At 44.5% G+C, this 21552-nt stretch overlaps 1 protein-coding gene across 1 annotated transcript; it reads right to left on the minus strand.

Annotated features, from left to right (window-relative positions):
* Window positions 1-174: 174 nt before the first annotated feature.
* On the minus strand, window positions 175-12876 carry smad3b (SMAD family member 3b). Its single transcript, XM_056282647.1, has 9 exons — window positions 12490-12876; window positions 7515-7708; window positions 7260-7394; window positions 6047-6121; window positions 5903-5953; window positions 4681-4893; window positions 4419-4556; window positions 4148-4292; window positions 175-2104 (listed from the first exon to the last, which is right to left on the minus strand). Exons 1-9 carry the CDS (start codon window positions 12690-12692, stop codon window positions 1981-1983), a joined length of 1278 nt encoding a protein of 425 aa, XP_056138622.1. The 5' UTR covers window positions 12693-12876; the 3' UTR covers window positions 175-1980.
* Window positions 12877-21552: the final 8676 nt, after the last annotated feature.

Below are 21552 nucleotides of genomic sequence, written 5' to 3' on the forward strand. Positions count from 1 at the left end.
TCTGGTGCTATCAACTGCGGCCTTTGTTTTCGTTTTTGAAATATGAATATGGAATTATCGGCCTGCAAAGATGAATACAGGTTGTATGTAAATTCATATCTAACTTTCAGTACGTCCAGTTTTCCTTAAATATTTCAATGTCATTAATACAAAAAACATAACCAGTATTTCCTTTACATTTTATTTAATCACATAACAAAACAATGATCATTTCAAAAAAAATGTAACCAACAAGGAGAAAACATGTACATAAGACTTACGAACAGAGTTCAAACTAACGTAAGAGTTCAAAAGAATACAAGTACTGATATAGATCTACCAACTACTTGCATGTTTTTTTACACACAATATTTAAGTTTTTCGTCAAGTAACTTCTGAATAAATTACTTGACTTGTTCTTTTGTAGTCTAAGTGCAATATTTGCGTGGTAGTTCGACAGACACTAACCAAGGACAACAAAACATGACATCTTATGCCTTTTAGCAACGAACTGGCTGGATATTGTTGAATATACATAATTAGTTGGACAAGCACAATACCTGAGCCACCAATGGCTTACAATGATCACCATAGCAAGTTGGAAATGCATCATTTACCTATGTGGAGCATATAATATACATTCACTAATAGCTGAAAGGAAATGCACCATCGTTTGCATTTTTTTTTCTATATAAGGTGAAATGTTAAGTGCCACTTACATGGATACTTTTGGTGAGCACTCTACTCACAGGAATCACACAGTGCTAAAACTCAAAACACAATCACTCCACTCAGTCATACCGTATGTCATATGTTCCTTCTATGGAATATTTTTTTCCAGTAACAGTTGGTATTGCAAAAGTGCAACTGAAATGAATGCATCCAACATCAAATACTGAATATTGAAAATTGACCTGTTCAACGTGGGTTAGAAGACCCCCAAGGCTTGTTGAAAGGCCTCACGGGCTGCAGTGGCCCAAAACGTTGTCACTTCCTATATCGCGTACGTCATGTTTGTGTGTCTGTTTACACCTAGGTCCAGTCGGCACCACTGTCAAGCAATGCAAGATCACAATTATTACAAGCTATAAATATTTATGTACAATGATCATTGTGGGGCAATACTGAAATATATATTCCCCATGCAGGACAGTGTGTAAAAATAACTTATAAAATGTCTCTCACATTGAGCAAAATAGTTTTCATTCTAAGTACTTTTCAAGAAACATAATGACATTATCTTTTTCCTTGCTTAAAAATACTGTAGATAAAATACCAATTGAAGAATTCATATTTTTCACTATTTCATTACTTTAGACAGTAAAGAGTACGGGCAAAGTAGTTTATACATCAAATATACTTAGCAAATATATAATTTATTTCATTACGACTCGAAACAATGACCTTTCCCAAGTCAACGCCTCTAAATAAAGCTTAAGTAAGGGAGAAGCCTGCCAAATCATTATCATTAAAAAGTTTGGGGTGTGGTGATACACTGACATCAGCAAATCTAGCATCCAACAGCCAAACATTTAGCTGACATGAATAATTGTGAGGAAAAGGGTTTAAAAAGGTTGAGAGATGAGCTCAACTGTACAGTAAACTCAGAAAAAAAAAGAAATTTAGTATCCTTAATCAGAAATTGATAAAAAGGCAGCACTATAGAAATTTATAGACATGACTGTCTGTATGATGAAGAAAACTGTAAAATGTGTTCAGTCTAAAACCTATTGCTAACATGCTATGGCTGAATGTTGAACAGGACATCAAAACAACATGCGAGTTGTTAAACAACAATCAAATGGAGACACTAGATGCTACTATTACTAGGAAAGTGCTTTACAGTGAGGTGAAATGTTGGGACCGTCTGAGGGTTGAGTGGGATTTGTTGAGCCACACCTTTTTCCTTATCATTGAGAGAAGCTCTTGTTTTCCTATGTGGGTTGTACTGTTTGGAGGAGGGAGAGCTTGGGGGGAGGGAGGGGGGTGCGAGTGCTGCTCCTAGGACACGCTGGAGCAGCGGATGCTGGGGGAGCCCATCTGTGTGAGCACCTTGTCCAGCCACTGCAAAGGGCCGTTTAGGTGCAGCTCAATCCAGCAGGGGGTGCTGGTCACCGTCTGACGTCTGTGGAGGGAAATGGATTGAAGAATGTCATTATTATGAAAATGCATAACATCACATCACCACACCACGAACTGATTAACACCTATTGCCACATCACTTACCATCTGACTTAACTGAAATTTCCGTCATCGCCTCAGATATTTTGTCTTTTTTGGACTTGACACCATCAGTTTTGAGATTGCATGATAAAGACGAGCTGTCTCACAACCTTTTTCTGAAATCAAGTTTCAGCAGAGTAATTTTTCTGCATGGCATTTGGTGTCAGAAATGTAACACGGACCCCTCATGGTCTATTGGGAATCCCCCGTTGTAGACTCTGTCTGAACATGTTCACCCCCGCCCACACACAGCACCACCACCTCCACTACATGCCTCTTGCATTCTTTATCTGTTACTCAGCTCTCCAGCAGTCTCACTACTGCACCCTTCCCCCATCATCTCTCAGTCTTCGTCTGCTGGCCGCCTGTGCAAAAAACCCTTTAGTTCTTTGTCCTCCTCCCATCTTTCAGCTCTAAATTAAGTTCACTTGTCCCTCTAGCTATTAACACCAAAGTCCCCTACAGCCTGCTGAGTAAAGTGCAGGCTCTGTAGCTTCATTATCTTGGCTCCCATCATCTTCAATGCACTGACACAAACTCCAAAATCTCTTTGCCACCAGTTTATATATATATATATATATATATATATATATATATATATATATATATATATATATATATATATGAATGGCATAGTTGTCATGTAATCTCATGCAAGCAGGAAAAAAGGGATATCCTCATGCTCACACCAGTGCTGACTTTGTGTTCACATCACAGCAAATTAAGATTCAGGACTTCTGCTATTGAGGATGAATGCATATTCTAATAAAAAAGTGTGTGTAGTTTATCTGTAAGGGAGAAGTTCAGAATTTGCAGGGGAAAAAAAAGTTCAAAATGCACACTACATGCAATCATGAAAAAATAAGTAAGCTAAGGGTATCAACAGCAATGAAAGAACATAAAAATCAAAGTTAAATGTAAGATAAGTAAGTAAGACAGGGTAAATTGTGGAGAAGTGTTTTTCCTGGGGAACAAGGGAGTATGTGAAGATACAGAGTAGGCTTGAGAAAAGTAGAGTGTCTGGTGTAACCAGAGCCAGGCTGTAAGTGGCTCCACATGCTGTAGCATCTGCAGACTGACAGCTTCTCTTGAGAGGAGAGCCCTGCACAGAGAGGGGCAGGTTCATCCAGGGCCCCTTCAGACCCCCGACCCTCCCACCACCCAGGGGACTACTCAGGCTATGGCACAACTTGACGACTCTCTTCAACGTCTAGTGTATTTATCTAAGGAGCAGAGGGGAAAAAACTGGTGGTACAGCAGGATGCTCTTGCCAAACGTGCCAATGCCAAGTCTTTTGTTCTCGGTCCTGTGCCAAGAGTAGTGAGGGTAATTGCACCCCTGATTCAAACTTGATGAAGAGCCGACAGCTTGCCTACATAACCAAGAAGGTGGACACTGCATGTCTCATTTTCAAAAGGCCAGGTGATAATGAGTTTGTTGAAAATATTTACATTTACTTTAGAAAACTAAAAGAACCAAATACTTTTTATATGAATTGGAAAGATATTTCAAACCATGGCTTCTAGAAGCTATGTTTTGTTATTGGTGAGTTGTTTTTTTTCCTAGCTTGGGTAAATATACAAGATGCCCATGTTTAAGTCCCAAATAATACAAAGATATTCATTTCTTTCATCATGTAGTTTTTTTGTATCCCCCTTGGTACAACTTCACCATCATATTTTCAACAACATTGTATTCTTTACTATGAAGATGGGAGTGTTAAAACATATCACGAAACTCGGCAAGTTTGGTGTCATTTTCGCAAATGTGACAAAGGTCAGAAAAGGCCAGTTTTCCAAAAAGAGGCTTGGGAGGAGTTACAGTTATTAAAAGCATATATTCAGCAGACACAGACTAAATGTAAAAGATGAATGTCATGTTTCAGTATCATTGTTACCCAGTAAGCACAATACATGTCAAATTACTTTGAAATGTAATGACATACCTGTACTCTGCTCCCCAGCCCTTCACGAAACTCATGCGAATGGTACACATCCTGGTGAGCTGATAGACAGCCTCAAAGCCCTGGTTGACTGACTGGGCCAGGAGAGCAGCAAACTCCTGGTTGTTGAAGATCTTGAGATTGCAGCCTGTAAAAGAAGCACATGTTTTATAAAGTCAGTGCCAGCAGGCCATGAGCCCTTGGTTGTGTACAGATCACACTCTGTGTGTGTGTGTTTGTTTGTTTGGATTGGGGTGTATTCTCTCCTGCTTACCCGGAGGAATTTTGCAAACAGTGGCAGGATGCCAGCCATAGCGCTGGTTGCAGTTGGGACTCTGAACAAAAATGGCGCTGTCACTGAGACACTCTGCAAACACCTCACCTCCAATGTAATACAACCTCACACCCCTTCCTGAAAAGAGAGAAGAAAGAGTATTCCATCTCTGTGGATTCTTCCCGCAATGTCTGCTCAATGCAAATTTAGAAAGACAGCTAGATAGAGAGTATGTATGTAGCTCTTTAAAAAAAATCGGTACCTATATGTCTGCGTGTGAGCTCCACAGCTGAGTTGCGGTTGACGTTGGACAACAATCCCAGACAGAAACGTTCTGAGTTGGAGGGGTCCGTGAAGCCATCTACTGTAAGGGAGGGCTGGGAGGCATGGAAGGTCTCTCCAACCCGCTGGTTTAGCTCATAGTACGAGATAGAACACCAGAAGGCAGACTCACAATAGGTCACTGGTTGTAAGTCTACAGGCAGACAAGGAGTGAGACAGACAGATTGAGATATAGAGGAAAGGTAGGAGTGCAAGAGAAGCGTTAGGTTGTTCATTTAAACAGTTTACAGTGGTCTGTGGGCAAACAACTGGTTGACTGTAAAGATGCCAAGTGCTGATAATGGTGTTCTTTTAACTTTCATCAGCGGCACTTTCCCATGACCCACATGGCTCTATGGAATGGATAGGAGATGTAACATGCCCATTTATAATTTTTCACAATGAACCCCCTGGCAGCTTTTCACATGGATAGAATAACCAGGCAACAGGATATTATCGTCATTAAATTACTTTGAGATATCAGTGGCTGGCCCTTCTATAGGACTACAAGAGGCCATAGACAAAGACTCCATTCATACTATATTTCCTCCGTTACTGCCCTGAAGCTGAGCAACCAGACCCAGTCCATCAAAGCTGTGTCTCTCACTTCTCACTCACTCACAGCTAAATATCCCCATCTTTCACATTATATGAGGACTTCATGTGAACGCTGCTGTCAGTGCTATTTTGTTTATCTGTTAGCGGCTCGTGACAAAAGGTGGCATCAACTATGCTGTAATGTCCTTCAGTAGACTAGAACCAGTCAAGTCAAGTTACGAAAACATTTCAGACGTAATCCTGGTGAAGATTAAAATCCGCCCAGGCAGGGAAAGATGATCCAATCAAAGGAAGGCTTTTTTAAAAAGATGACAGGGATGTGGCAAAACTAAACATGTGTGAACAGGATAGGCTACAGCTCATCAGGTGCAGGAAAAGGGCAGGCTGCTTTGACATTCCAGGAAGATTTTACTTCACAAGGAGTAGTATACAAGATTGAGCTTTGATTGTTTCTGTAACATCAAAAGCACAACCTGAACAGATCCAGAGTTTAAAAACTACAATTTAAATTTAGGAGCAGCATCCTGGCTTCTGACCATATCAATACATATGATAAATAAAGGGCTGTGTTGGCATGTAAAACTGACCCAACTGCTCTTGCTTACCAAGATTGCCGTTTGCTGGTGAGACAGGATTTGGTGACAGACTAGGTGAACCTTGAAACAAAGGAGGCAAAGGATTAAGGTCAAAACAGTGAATAACTGGAAAAACATCAGATGGCAATACGTCCACATTCACATGTGTCTCACCTGTGTCCATGCTGTGGTTGAGCTGGTGATCGCTTGTCTCTCCATCTTCACTCAGGTACCCTGGTGGAGGAGTTTCTGAGACACATAAACACAAACTGTTCAGAAAACACACACACACACAATTTCAGCCAACCACAGGTTGGTCACAGCAAGTTGGGCATTACTTGCTGCTTATACCAAATCTTGTGGTAACCATTGACAGAGTTAGTAATTTTTCTTGTTTTCTCCTAATCTGTGTGCCTCCCTGGAGAACAGTTTTCAGTGATGCAAATGCATTGATGACTTACATTAAAGCCATAAAACAATTAAGGGTGTTCCTTACAGTTATAAAGGCATTTCTTTGACCTTACTTGGCTGTGCCTCAACCCGATTCATCGCTGCCATAACCATAATCGAAGCGCTGCACACTGATTACTATAATAACTACAGCTGTGTGATATGACCAAGATCTCATATCCCGATATAGGATTTCAGATCCAGATAACGATACATATCACAATAGAGCACATTTCCTGTAAATTCAATGAATAAATAGTTTCTGGTACCTGCCCCCCCCAGCATGTGCACAGGTTGCATGTGTGTGTGGAGGGGCATTCCATTCCTGCCCTCGCTAAACCACAGAGAGCAGAGGAGAATAGCGCAACCATAAATGACAGCAAAACACAGTAGAAACTCTCACACTGAGCTGAAATTAAACGAGGGCACATAAATTAGGTAAATAACATAAATAAACATCGTCTCTACTGCGTTTTGCTGTCTGTCATTTATGGTCGCATTAAGTTTGTCGTCTCCTCTCCTCTCCTCTGCTCTCTGTTCCACGGTGGGCAGGGCTCAGCCTCTCCACAAACGGAGCTCAGCAGAGTGGAGGAGAGACAGACAGTGGTGGCGAGTTGACGATAACTACACTAGTTATGTTACTGTAAGCGCAATTAAAGCTTCGCAAGTAAAAAGCCAATAAGAGTAATTATTTATGTAATCCGCACAAAAGATGGACAGACTTGAAATGATGGAAAATACTGCAGTAGAGTGTGATTTGCGACAACGAAATAAACGATAAGCGTAATATTAAACAATAGATGTTTTTCTATCATCACACAATATATATTGTCATATCGCACAACCCTTAATAAGAATCAACTCTTGTCAAAATTTGTTTTCAACCCAAGAGATATGTTAGTTATAAACGGAGAATAAATGGTGTAGTTTCTCTTACCAGGAATATAGTTACTTTGAGGCTCGATGCCTGCAGGGAAGTTGGTGTTCTCGGGGATGGAGTGGCTGTAGTCGTCCAGGGGGGGAAACTCTGTGGGGATATCTGTGTGCCGTGGTACTAAGACAGGAGGCAAAACTGGAGACAAAATGGTACACTCATTAAGACAAGTCTCACTCTATGATATGACAAAAACTTATCTTAAGTAAAAATACAGGGTTCATGGCGAGAGGACCATCTAGCCTCTTGTGCACTCACTTGGTGTCTCCACTCTCTGGTAGTGGTAGGGATTGACGCACACTTCATCCTTTTTGGTGTGGAAAGCAAACTCACACAGGTCAATGGCCCTTAGCTCATGGTGGGACTGCAGATCTGGCCAGCGCCATAAACGACAGTAGATAACATGAGGAAGACCTTTTCTATGCGACACCTGCAGACGCCCATCCAGAGACCTAAGACACACATCCATAAGGACTATTAAAGTTGGGCAATATTTGACAGAAGGGACACATGCAGAGTGAGATTCAAAACTACCATTGTATATGCTGCTTCTACTTAAGCTGACTCAATTTGGCAGGCAAGTGGTGTGATTTTAGAGAAATGCCCTTTAACATTTCCTGCCCTAGGTGGTGCTCCAAGGTGGGAAGTTATCGTGCATTTCGTAAATGTTGAAAATGTATAAGTGACCTAAACTATGGATTACACAACATCAGTAGATGACAAAATAGTTGTGCTTTATCCCTCACTGCAGGCTAGTAAAAAAAAAAAAATCCGTTTTCTAAAACTGCTGATGCTTGCTTTATATTCACTTTGTCTGTGCAAGTTTGAAAGACTGCATTCTATACCAGATATGCCGTCAGCCCTTTCCACACATAGGCAACAATCCGACCCAGGGCACCACCAGTTTTATATGTGAGCTATCTTGCAACACAACACCACGCCAACTAATAAGGTCGTTTTGGAGCACAAGCATAGGTAGGCCTACACATACAGGGTATGTCTGAGCACTCCTGAAAAAGGACTGTGTTAACAAACTCAAATAAAGAGCCCTTTAATGTAAAGTGTGGGTAGATGGGCCAAAGTTTAATAGGATAATATGATAAGTAGCTACTTAGAAAAGTAACTCAAAAGTTACGTTCAAACCAAATCCGACAAGGTGCATCAGAGGACACGGGGACACAACAGAACCCCAAACTATCTGATATATATGGGCAGTTACTATGTAGAAAATGTTAGTGGGTTCCATCATGGTGATGTAAGTTTTTTTTTTCCTTTAAGAGGTGATGTTGCAATGGACACAGTGCTGATCGACTACATGCAATGTGAGTTGGGCGGTCCTCGATTTTGGTTTTCCGTTTTCAAACAGGAAAAAACAGGCGGCGACGTCTTTAACTTTCTCGAATTCCACCTTGGCAGTCCGCGAAAACATTTTTCTGAAAGCATGTGAGGGGAGTAACAGGCAATGTAGTTGCAGAATATTGATTTACATTTGATTAGGATTGCCTAGATTGACAGTTTGATCAAAGTTTCTAAGCCAGGCACAGTTCTTTGGACGCATTCATTATCATTAAGTTGAGGCCAAGTGTATTTTATGCAAACGCAAGACCGGCCAACACATTTGGACCACTTGCCGATCTGCACCCATCATGCAATGTGCAGCTGCACCTCCTGCTCCACATAAACAATATATCAAATGCATCTGACACACCTTTTTGGCTTCGGTGGGAATTTACCTCAACTCTTGTTACTGTATAGGGGGCACATTGGGCTGAAGGCCAAGTAATATTCGTTTTTTAAATACACATGCATGGTGTGGCTGCAAGGCCATAAGATGGAGACCAAATGGCCATAGGCCTGTGACATAGGACATAAATATCCAAACCTAACTAAAATTATTGGAGGAAGGATCCCCATGGTCCCTTCATCCCTCCCCCCATATCCTTAAAGAGCTCAGTTTGGTAATAAGCTCTACCCCCGCTGAACCCCAATAGGGGTCAACTCCTTTTGGAATTGTCAGACAGGCTACATATGCTTCTCATTCTTTGACACAGCTCTGCTTTCCCTGTCAAAACCCCAAGGAAATTTGAGGGCTAAAGAAAAAAAAAAAAAAAACACCCCACAATAAATACTCCACTCTTCTGTCAAAGCCAAACCTATCAGCCAACCAATTAGATGAAGCAGTTCATTCCTGACTAACCCACTAAAAACACAAGAACAAATCAGAGCATGCAGAAAGTTTTCTCGATATCGAACCCTTTGCCCTTTATCCATCATTCAGAAGGAAAGTAATGTCTGGGCAAATGGAAAATCCACGTCTTGGATCTGATGGTAAGCACTGTGCCGATATCATACGAAATGAAGGCCCTCCACTAATACTGTACAGTTCTTATGTACAGATTTTTAGATTTATCTTTTTCTTTGATACCTTGACATGTTTCGACTGCTTAAGTCTGCAGTCTTCCTCAAAAGTGTCACGTGATGTTGTTGTGACAGTCACCTGATGTTAGGTCTTGTTGTCCTATCAAAAGTGCCAAAACTGGTAAGACGACCATGACCCCTATTGTCCGACAATTTCATGGAAACAGCACCCCGTGTGTGCAAACGCTGATAAGCCACCTTGTCCAGGTTTACTATCCCCTGGGCCCACTTCCCGATTTCCACTGCACTTTAGAGCCAGTAGTGGTACCTGTTGCTTTCTGTTGTGATAACCTTGCCCCCCCCCCTTCCAGTCCATTATATGCTTATCCCTCCTATAATGGCCATATCCCTCTGATATGGCCGATTTTCAAGTTTCCTGTTCAGCCTTTAGATTCATTGCACGGGGTAGGCGTTCTAGATATTTCCTTTTCACATTCATTCTGGTGTTCTTTTTTCCATGTTCCAAAGCTTCGACCTGTTTCTCCAATGCATGTTTTATTGAATGACAGGCATGGGATCTCTTAAATCACTTCACACACACTACTTTTCGATGTCAATTTTGTCCTTCGGATGTACGAGTATCTGGTGCAGCTTGGTGTGTGTTTTCACTGGTGTGTTTATGCAGTGCTATTTCATTACTTCTTTTTGATGGGTTCTGTGACACCCCAGACATATGGAAGGGTAACCAGGCTCTGTATTTTTTTCTGTCGATTTTTTTTTTCACCCTTGGGTCTTTATTTTCCTGGACCTGCTTCTTCCCCTTGTTAACGGCCCATCCTGGGTATCGCCATTGGGTGAGTGCATTCCTAGTGTTTTTCCTCCTCCTTCCTGTCTTGTTTGTCTGTGATCATGGTGGCGCGGTTGAATAAAGTCCAAACCATGAATAACCGCTGCGCTGTGGGATGCTCTGATGTGCACAGTAGATACCAGTCTATGTGTGTTGGTTTTCTATACACCTTTAGTTCGATGCGCCCGTCTTCTCGGTGTTTTATGTCCAGAAATTAAACAGAATTATCTTGGGATGCTGTTCTCATAAAATTGTCAGAAACAGGGGTCATTTTCTGCACTTCTGGTAGGGCTAGACCTGTATGAAATCAAATGTGGTTAACAATATGTTCTGCGCTTTCATTTGTTGAGGGAAAAGTAAGTTAAAAGAATTTAAGCTGGTGTTGCAAATCTATATCTGTAAATGCAAAATAACCTTTCCATGGTAAATGACCTAAAAAAGCGTGGGGAGGCAACAGAAAACTGATCTGATCACAGTAAGCTCAGCTTTTAGCACACCGTCGTTTCATATACTAGTTTGGCGGCCTCCCGGGAGCACACACCTCAACCCTGCATCGAGCCACTTCAAACAGTGTCAACGTCTCTAGCTTCCTGCCACATGAGTGGAGGCGATGACGCCACAGCACAAAGCAGGTCGGCTGTATAAGTGCAGAACCCCTATTTCCCCCTGCAGATAACAAGAAAGATGTTGCTCTATAAATCTGCAGCCTCTGGCGCCACTACAATTAAGTCACAAAACAAACAGAAATCCACAATCTCCTAAGGGCTTGGGAGCACATTCCCAAGCACTCCCGCCCACGCTGAGACCGCTGTACTCTCCCTCTCCCTCTCCCTCTGTGATGTACGCAGCAGCAAAGAAAGGCTGAGAACCCATTATTTTGAGCCGCAAGTTAAAATTAAAAAAGGGGGGGAGCCAACACCAGTATAACAGGGTTGAATATCCATCCCGAAACAAACATCTGCTCTCTCATTCAGAACACAGAGAAAACAACTCCACACTAGCGCAACCTACCAACCCCCCCCCCCCCACACACACACACACACACACTGCTGGTAAATGGGGGGGGGGGCCACAACACAATGGTTACTGGTATCTGAAGCCGACCTATCTGGGGAATCCATCCAGGAAAAAAAAATCAGCCCTAATTTCCTTATGTACACACACACTCTAGTCTAAACATTGTCTTAGCCCCCTCTGAGTCACAGCTCAGCACGTACAGTCCAATACTTCCATACCCCGTCTCGGAGTTATCGACCCGCGGCAGAGAACAAGGAGGCGAAATATGCAGCCTTGGTTAAATCCGAAGGCGCGCCATTCTTAACCATTCATCAGTCGATGCGCTTCAGAGTTAACCTGTTGTTGGGCCTGCAAAAGCTCCGCCGGTGGAGCGGAGGGGACAGGCGGGCGAGCGGTGCCATAACGGACTTAACGCCGGCATTAGCGAATGAAAAGCGGAGACGCGTCACTTGCGCTTGGGGGGGGGGGGCAACGTCGGTCAACGACGCCGCATCGAGTCCGCTCAGCCCCGTACGCAGGACTGTGAATCCACGTTCTCGCCTTGTACAATCACACGACAGTGCAATGCATCAACGCTCTAACAGGGGGGGGATAATAACTCACAAACCCACAAACGGCGGGGCTGGTCGATAAGCCAGTTTAAGATTAGCGCTGTCGTCGGCTCTCGTAAACGTTAGCAGCCCCGGCTTGACACAAAGCACAGCTAGCCTAGCCGGTCGCGGCTAGGCTAGCTGTGCTTTAGTTGCGCTAAGCTAGCTAGGTTTAGCGCAACTGAACGTCAACCCGAGGGGGAAACGCGACGGCGAACGTTCAAACGCCTCACCGGACGAAAGTTGACGGGTGTCTAAACGGTGGCTTGGGGGACATTTTAAAACTCGCCGATTCGGCGGCGCAAAACGGTCCTGCCAATCTCCGCCGGCGTCGCTCGGGCGCTCCGCTTTCGCCGTTAGCTTTAGCTAGCTAGCTAGCTAGCAGTGCGCGGAGCCGTGTGTCCCTAGCCGACTGCGCTACCTGGGTATGGTGAGGCATTTCGTGTTGACGCTCTGCGTCGTGATGGCTTTCTCCAGCTCGTCCAGCTGCCCCGTCTTCTTCAGCTTCTTGACGAGACTCTTGACAGCCTTCTCGCACCACTTCTCCTCCTGGCCATTCTGCTCTCCCTTTTTCCAGCCCAGGAGCCTCTTCACGATCGGGGGAGTGAACGGCAATATAGACATTTTAAGCGTGTCACACAGTTCCGCTCCGTGTTGACGGGTTTTTAAAAATGACAAAATCGCGAAATTATCTCAGCACACAAAAAAAAATAAAATAAATAAAAATACAAGGCTTCGCTAGCCACGGCAGGGCAAACTCCCACAGACGGGGACCGCTCAGTCTCCGCCGCTCGCGTCGCAGATCCGACTCGGTTCAAGTTGAATGGCCGGAGCGCCTCGTGCGTGCGTACACGCGCACGCGCTTCCTACCGGCACACGCAGGGTCCATCTGCCGCCCGTCAACCCGCAGCTGCAGGTTGCTTTCAAAACAAACAAACAAACAAACAAGGCAGTGGGGTCGTGCGACCAACAAAAAATGGGGAGAGCCAAAAAAAACGTGCAGCTAAAGGCTATTCAACGAAACCAAGCGCCAGTTGCCCAAAGAACAAAATATGCTCGTGGTCACATCCATATTGATGTCATCAAGCCTGAAATGCCCATCACTTGGCCATCCTTCCACTAATGTGCAAGTTCTAGTGGTGAAGCTTGTGCCATAGTAGCTCAAAGGCCTGCTCGTTTAAGATATGACTGTACTTGCAATAAAAAAAGCCCCACTTCTTAGGAAACAATACTTACACCTTTTACTAGGCTGACTACAGTCCTGTGTCAATAGCCCACGTTTAATTTTTGTAAGCCCAGCGTTACAGCGATAATAGCTGCACAAAAAATCAGTTAGCCATGTGATAAAAATGATGGGGGTTTTTTTTGTTCTCTCTACTATTTTGTTCTTTAAAATCTGCTCTCTAGACTCCACTCTTTAGACGTCACATGCTGGAAGCACGGATAAGAAGACGTATTGGATTCAGAAATATTAACATAGAAAGTTGATCCAGCTTTCAGACAAGGTATCTGCTAAAAGCTTCGCCTCATAAATTGTCCCCTTGAGCCTCTCATTAAAAAAAATGACTTCACCTTGGACGTACCTCTCCTGAAATAGATGGGGTGACTGGGTATTTGGTGCTATTTGGAGTTGGTTTTATGGTGTTATTGATAAGTGCACCCCTGGCTTTCACCTCCTCGTAAACAGCAGGGGTCCTCTGCTGTAGGAGCAGCCCCTTCTCCTTCTCTCTATTTATAACCTCCATCAATCAATACTAGAGCCTATTTTTAATCAAGCATTTGGCAGCTTCTTACTCCTCTTCTTAAGTAAATCTCACCAACGGCACCCAAAAAGTACTGTAAAAGGGCATTTTTGTATGTTTAACTAGAGTGAAAATATTTGATTATGGGTTTCAAAGTATGCCGTATGACTAGATATGCTCATTGGTGATGTGATCCTATTTTAAGCTTCAAGCACATCGTCTGTATCCTCTTTGTCAGTTTACACTACTAAGCCTGTTTTCTGTCCTCAACGAGTGAATCCTAGATTTAACAGAATAACAACAAATTAAATAACAGTATGCGGTAACACAAGGCTCCAAAAAAGAGAACAACGATGATAGCAGCAGGTTGATGCTTGTTTTTTTTTTTCGTCTACACAGCCTCTGGAATAGGCTGAGGATCAGTCTGCACTGCTGCAGCCTGTGATAGCCTGCACTATTCCTGCTCCTTTTTACACCCAAGGGATGTGAGGTGGACAGCTGGGGTGAAGAGTTTTCTTTTGCATGTGTATATAAGTGTGTGTGAGAGAGAGAGAGAGAGACAGGGGCTGGTTTAGAACGTGTCAGACAGGGGCATATGGGCTGCAACGAGCAGAGGAAGGTCACAGGGACAGCATGAGGAATGGTTTTGGACAAAAGGCACGGCGGCTGGCTGAATAGATAATCGCTGCAGACAATCTGATGGACAACAATGTCATTGTGATAGACCACTCAGTGGTGTTCATGGGAAACAAGCAGGATGGGGTGAAGCGAAGGTCTGATCAGCTGGACTGCTGGCCCGACAAAAGGTAGACAGAGGTTGGCTGAGGATTAGAGAAAATGTGTTTTTTTAGGGGGGGGGGTTGTGCCGATATAGAGGAGCCTTGAACATTTTGAAGGTGTTTTGAGGACCCAGAATTTTCATCTTAACCAAATCATGCAGAATTTGAAAACTATTTTGAATATATGAGCAGTATGACGCAAAACCGAATGACCCTGATGCCTAGTTTAAGCATGGTTCTACAATCAGCACTATGCAAAACAAAATCCTCTGAGCTGAAGGATCATTTTCCAGCACGTTGCAGGATGAAGAGCTACAGAGCAGCTCACATTTACCCTCTGGAAACCTATAATTCCCCTCGGCAGCTAATTGCAGTGTGTTAGGAGAGGTGGCTGTTCAACCAAAGACTGCACAGCCCAATCGGGGTGGGGTCAGGTCCTCCCTACAATCGCTGCCAACTTTTTAATCTGCCTTCATGCTGCAAGCTACTGCTTGCAGCCATCAATCTCCCCCTAGACAGTGACACCTCCAAATTTGGGGCAGCAGTGACCTCCAGTCCCCTCCCTCTCCCTGCCCTAATCCGAAAACACCCTCCAATCCTCTCCCCCACAACTTCAGACCTTGTTCCCTGCCTCCCGGCTCATTGTAGTCCTCTCTATCAAGCACTTTTTACCTCCTTTCTCACTGTCTGCTTCTCAGACCTCGCACATATCAGATAGGCTGAGATGAATTTGTCCATCCATTGAGATACTTCTGGGGTTGTGAGTTACCATCTTGTCGACTCTGTTGAGTATAGATATGACTCATATAGCATGAAGCGCTTTACATTTCACAGCATTTGCTGCATTTTTCCACTAGGTTTACCCCCATACGCCTCAAACTCTAAACATAAAGCTAAGGATCATTTATTTGAAAAGTTTGATATAGCACAACGTGGGAACAGTCCGCTGCATTCACAATTTCTCACGCATTTGAAATGACAGTCAACAATGAACACAATTTGTCGCCATCTAGTGGTTTTCTTTCAATACTACAATATTCAGTGTTTTCCTTTCATACAGTGCAAAGCAGCATGTTTTTGTGGTCTTTAGTGATAGCTTATTTCATAGATATTTATTCTTAGGTATTTAGATAGATATTTATTCTTCTACTCTTGCTTACCAATGCATGACACATAAGACATTGTTTTGTTTTTGTTTATGCTTTTTGTGATATGTAAGTCTTCCATCCTTTTTTTAGTTTTGTTGCTATTACCATATCTTTGTTTCTGCAACCCAAACTCACCCAGTCCATGCAACATTCATTTACATTTACCTTTATATGTCTCATTTTGAGAGCCATGGAGGACCCTCGCTGTTGTTTTCAACTAAAAAGACACTGACGCCAGAGATTTATAGGCTACTTCATAAGCACAATTTCCATGTTTATTGTGAACAATGGCCCATGGCAGCATTTAAGTGAGTTATAGCCTTTGCAGAAGATCTCTGCGTTTTACATATGGAGGGAATTCAGCATTTGTTGCCATGACTCATTAATTTTACCTCCAGGCTAAACGGCTTTGGCCAGTGCCTGCGCCGTAAGCGTTTGACCCTGTATTTACAAAGGGGTTCCCGGTCTCTAAAACCTTTACAGCCATATTTATTTCAAGTTAGATTAAAGATTGCCATCATCAGCAGGGTATCTGGCACACTTTGCAAAGTATCTTTAAATAGCTTTTGTTTTTTTTTCTTTTTTAAAGTGAAAGAACAGAAGACGGGGAAAGTGAAAGCACAGTTCCCTATGTGCATTTTTGCCTGACAAGTTTTATCATAGAGCAAATCTGATCGTCCTGAAAAACCTCCTCGATAAAGCTTGTCATTTTCCTGAAACGTGAATGCATCCTGTCACTCACACCGCCGCCAAAACTAACGATTGTGAAATTAGTTTCAGAGCAATCAGGAGCTCCCCTGCTAAGATCCACTGAATCCATATGCATGAAATTACTTGTGTTAATACATGCTATGAATCGTGGGTAATGCAGTGAATAATACTGACTGCACGCGTTAATGTTATTTTCTATTAGACTGGGGACTGTTGTGAAACTTGATCCCTGTGGCAATATAATTGTAAATGGCTATGTATGGATAATTAAGCATTATTCATGAACATTAAAACCTGCTTGTTTCAAAGTGCTGCGGGCAGTGGCGGCCTCTTATTGGTACACAGCACAATATAAGCTTGGTCTCTGCGTATCTTGATGATGGTTTGTTTGTTTTATTAGTCGCGGTGCTTATATTCTAGCCATTTGTAAGCTTTTGTTTTTGGTTAGCACCTCTTGCCGGTGTCTTCTCATCAGCATTCTGGCACTTGTAACTCAGCATGCTGAGTGACCTTTGGGGGTCACTCAGCACTGAAAATTAAAGCAGGAACACATATAAGCACCAGCATGGGCTCATACTGTGCAATGTTTGATTTATCTCTGACTTATGATCATCCTGAAATGATAGGATAGCAACGACTAAAGACTGGAAAAAAAACCCCCACTAATGCCTCATTTGATGGTGTCATGGTCTGTTTTATGGTTGTCAGATCCCCCGAGCAATATCCTTGAAAAATAATGAAAACCGCAAGACTTTTTGAAGCGATTTGCTGTGATCTTTGAGTTTTATGTACCCAATTACCATAATATATTCAATTCAATTCAATTCAATTCAATTCAAAACTTTATTGCAGACTTGGGGTCCATAACAGACAAAGAGAAATAGGTAGAAGACAAAGCCTAGACAATACACAGAGTAAACACATTAGAATGACATAAATGGGACAAATCAGTGTGTTATAAGAAGGCAGCTACACCAGCAGTCCCACTGCCGGGACTGGTGGTAGGTAGCGTGTGGCACTGAATCTTATGTTTGTTAAACCCTTGATGATTACACTATCAGAGTCATTGAGCCAGCAAATACATTTATACATGGAATTTCTTAGAAGAGCCTGAAAGGTGTATGTGTGTATATATATATACACATATGTATATATATATATATATACATACATACATACATATGTATATATCCCCATCCATCCATTGTCCAAACTGCTTATCCTGCTCAGGGTCACGGGAATGCTGGAGCCTATCCCAGCAGTCATTGGTGTGTGTGTGTGTGTGTGTGTGTGTGTGTGTGTGTGTGTGTGTGTGTGTGTGTGTGTGTGTGTGTGTGTGTGTGTGTGTGTGTCAGCTCTGTGATGGCCTGGTGGCCTGTCCAGGGTGTCTACCCGGGATAGCCTCCAGCATCCCTGAGAGCAGGATAAACGGTTTAGATAATGGATGGATATAAATATTTAAGGCTTCCCAATTATTTTGGACTAGTTCTAATATCGTAATTATTTACAAATTATTGAAATTATTGAATTATTCACAATTTCTTACGCACAGTTCACAAAATGTATGATCTACATGGCAGTAAATAGTGATATGCGTTGTTGTGTATTTTATGTTTTCTGTGCCCGTGGTTTAGTTATATTGACAGAGGAATGGCAGGCTGACAAACCGCCCAGGGATTCGATCTGGGCGAGCTGTCTTCCAGTGGCTGTGTGAGGCTGAAGAAAGTCAATAAACACTTACCACATGGTTGGATGAGAGACCTAGATGCTCTCCCCTCAGCTGTTGTGTTTGTGACACAGCTCTATCATCCACTCCATGGGGGGTTACTAGGACCCCAGACTTGTAGGCCTGGATCACTAGGCCTAGACGAGCCACACAGAGGGTCAGAAACCATCAGATACTGACGGAGTCGCACATGTCTGTGGGATAATTCTGAAATGGATTCTGAAATACACCGATCAGCCAAGACATTAAGACCACCCAAGGCCACTGCCGTCAGGGACTAATACCACTGATGTGAAGGGGTGTACCTGGTCCGCCGGCTTGCCTCCTTCCCACAGTGCATCCTGGCGCCACCTCTTCCCCAGGTAAACGACGCACCAGGCCGTGGACATGAGGTAAAAGAAACGGTGATTCATCAGACCAGGCCACCTTCTTCCATTGCTCCACGGTCCACTTCTGACATGCACGTGCCCATTGTAGGCGCTTCCGGCGTTGGACAGGGTGACCCCATGGGCACTCTGACCGGCCTGCGGCTACGCAGCTCCATACACAGCAAGCTGTGATGCACGGTGTGTTCCCACACCCGTCTATCATAGCCAGCATCAGCCTGTTCAGCAAATCCAGCTACAGTAGCTCTTCTGTGGGATCGGACCAGACGGGCTAGCCTTCGCTCCCCACGTGCATCAGTGAGCCTTGGGCGCCCATGACCCCGTCGCCGGTTCACCAGTTGTCCTTCCTCGGACCGCTTTTGGTAGGGACTGACCACAGCATATCGGGAAGACCCGCTGTTTTGGAGACGCTCCGACCCGGTCGTCTACCCATCACAGTTTAGCCCTCGTCAAAGTCGCTCAGATCCTTATGCTTGTCCATTTTTCCTGCTTGCAACACATCCACTTAAAGAACCGGCTGTCCTCTTGCTGCCCAATACATCCCACCCCTTGACAGGAGCCATTGTAACGAGGATAATCAATGTCATTCACTTACCTGTCAGTGGTTTTAATGTTTTGGCTGATGGGTGTATGTGCTATGTGTATGTATGTACGTTTCTTTATCAGTCAGTTACCAATATTTATGTCTGCAGTGTTCGCTAAGGTATTCAATCCACTGGAGGTGGGGGCAGTGAAGGGGCATCTGGGCAGTAGGTCTGCTGTTATTTCATACACGGCCCCGGTGTCCGGTGACCTGCCACAGGCTTTACTTGTGTTGTAGTCATCCCTAATACGGTACGCTGGGGCAGGTTCTCTCTGAACTGGCGTGACTTCACATACAGTCAGCTCCAATTTGAGTTATTGCCATTCACGATCCAAATCAGGGGATTTGTGGAGGCTGTGGCCCATCGTATCCACTTGTTTTTCACCACGTAAAAGTAGAGGACTCTGGAAGTATGATTTAGGGCTATGTCAATAAACCCGTCTTGTCAGTAACCCTTCAGCTGGATTGGCTGCCCGCGTCGAAGGACCAAAGCCGTATGCAAAAGGTACAATTTGCGTTGCATTAACGCCCGTGTCAGTGTCCCCCGAAGTCGCCATGCGACGATGAAATGCAGCAGCCCCTCGACTCGCAGAGCCGGGGAATATCAATTATGTGTGGAGATCCGTGGACCAAATTCTGCCCCGGCTTACTCCGGTCTTAACTGGGATACTAAGATGAAAGGCGGAGAACCCCGAGTTAATGAACGTCTGACGTAGCAAAAGCTCTCCCAAACCGCTGGAAGGCCGCTCTTGAAAAGGAAAAAGGGAAGTCTGCGCTGAGTCATTTCTCCGTGAACTTCCAAAGGGACGCGGACGGGCAGAAACAGCACGGCAGTCAGCTTAGGTCCTGTCAGATTTTGCAGGAGAGTATGAAACCGAGAGCTGTTTTACCGAGTCTGAAGGTCATTTTGGTAGGCTGAATGGATCTTTTAACAACTGCCTTTCCATACTGTATTTGTGCTTAGGCCTCTATGAGGGCAGACACGTAAGCTAGCAGACGAGCTGACGGAATACGGAGTTGGCCTCCCCCCTGAGGTGCCGCTACCCATCATCACTCGGCCAAATACAGTCAATGGCCACACCAGGAGCCACGTTTTACTTAACCAACATCAACTCACGACACTGTTCACCTTGCCGTGATCCACACTGCCCCCTGCCCTTCTTAAAGGCACAGTAACCGCTAGTGCTTATAACCATACAAGTCAGACTCGGGCGTAACACTACCTAACCAGATCTAACCCAACCATAAGGCGTTTGTGTCATTGATAAGATTGTGTGCTTAAGTTGGGAGGGTAATGTGGCACGGAAGACAGTTTAATGTGGCTTTGGGGGAGGAGGAGCGATCAGGATGGCCGGGGGACTCCTATAGCGTACTGACCCATGTGGCCTCTGTTCGCTCTCCGCACTCGCTGAGCTCGATGGCAATTCTGCACACTAGCCGCTAGACGCAGCTGACGATAGGAAGCAGACAGCCATTTTATCTTGTTATTGTATTCTTACAACGAATCTGTTCTCTGCGTTTAACCCATCCTATCGTGTGGGAGCAGTGGGCAGCTGCAGCGCCCAGGGGACCAGCTCCAGTTCTTCTTTCCATTGCCTTGCTCAGGGGGCACAGGCAGGAGTATTAACCCTAATATCCATCCATTATCCAAACCGCTTATCCTGCGCTCAGGGTGGCGGGGAGGCTGGAGCCTATCCCAGCAGCCATTGGGCGGCAGGCGGGGAGACACCCTGGACAGGCCGCCAGGCCATCACAGGGCCCACACACACACACATACACACACACACACACACACACATCCAGACTGTAATCAGGGAATCATTCGAATGTTTCATTTCCAACAAGATTTTCTGGTGATCATCGTCGTCCCAAGGCTCGGTTGGCTTGTTTTGGTTGGTTTGTTGCAAGTTACAGCTGGCGGCCGTGTTACCGTCACGTAATATGAGAATAATCCATAGATGCTGCAGAAAATATGGAGTCCTTCCTGACACTCTCCACCCTGTGAAAGCCAGTCGAACTGTAACCCTAACACGCATGTCATTCTGATGGTGGGAGGAAACCCACCATCAGACACGGGGAGAACATGCAAACTCCACACAGAAAGGACCTGGGACGGGCTGGGGTTCGAACCCAAGACCTTCTCGCTGGCTGTGAGGCATCGGTGCTAACCACTGGGCCACCGTGCTGCCCCAAGTGAAGCTATTGTAGCGAATTCGGGAAGGGGGGGGGCAACCACAGGAACTGCCGCGGCCGGGATGCGAACCCGTATCGCCCGCACCGCGGGAGACACCGCTAACCGCTCGGCTAACGGCTCGGAGCCTTTAGTCGACTGGTTAACGTTGTCTCTTGCGGAATGGGAGACACGGGTTCGCGTCCCGGCTGTGGCGACGGTCGCCCAGACTGCCCCCG

The sequence above is a fragment of the Lampris incognitus genome, chromosome 6, assembly GCF_029633865.1.
Source record: "Lampris incognitus isolate fLamInc1 chromosome 6, fLamInc1.hap2, whole genome shotgun sequence".
NCBI lineage: Eukaryota > Metazoa > Chordata > Actinopteri > Lampriformes > Lampridae > Lampris > Lampris incognitus.

Coding starts and splice junctions, on each gene's coding strand:
- smad3b (XM_056282647.1), bottom strand. CDS start 12,692: ATGTCTATATTGCCGTTCACTCCCCCGATCGTGAAGAGGCTCCTGGGC. Junction 5,954..6,046: donor CAACCACAGCATGGACACAG/GTGAGACACATG, acceptor CTTTGTTTCAAG/GTTCACCTAGTCTGTCACCA. Junction 4,557..4,680: donor GCTCACACGCAGACATATAG/GTACCGATTTTT, acceptor CTCTCTTTTCAG/GAAGGGGTGTGAGGTTGTAT.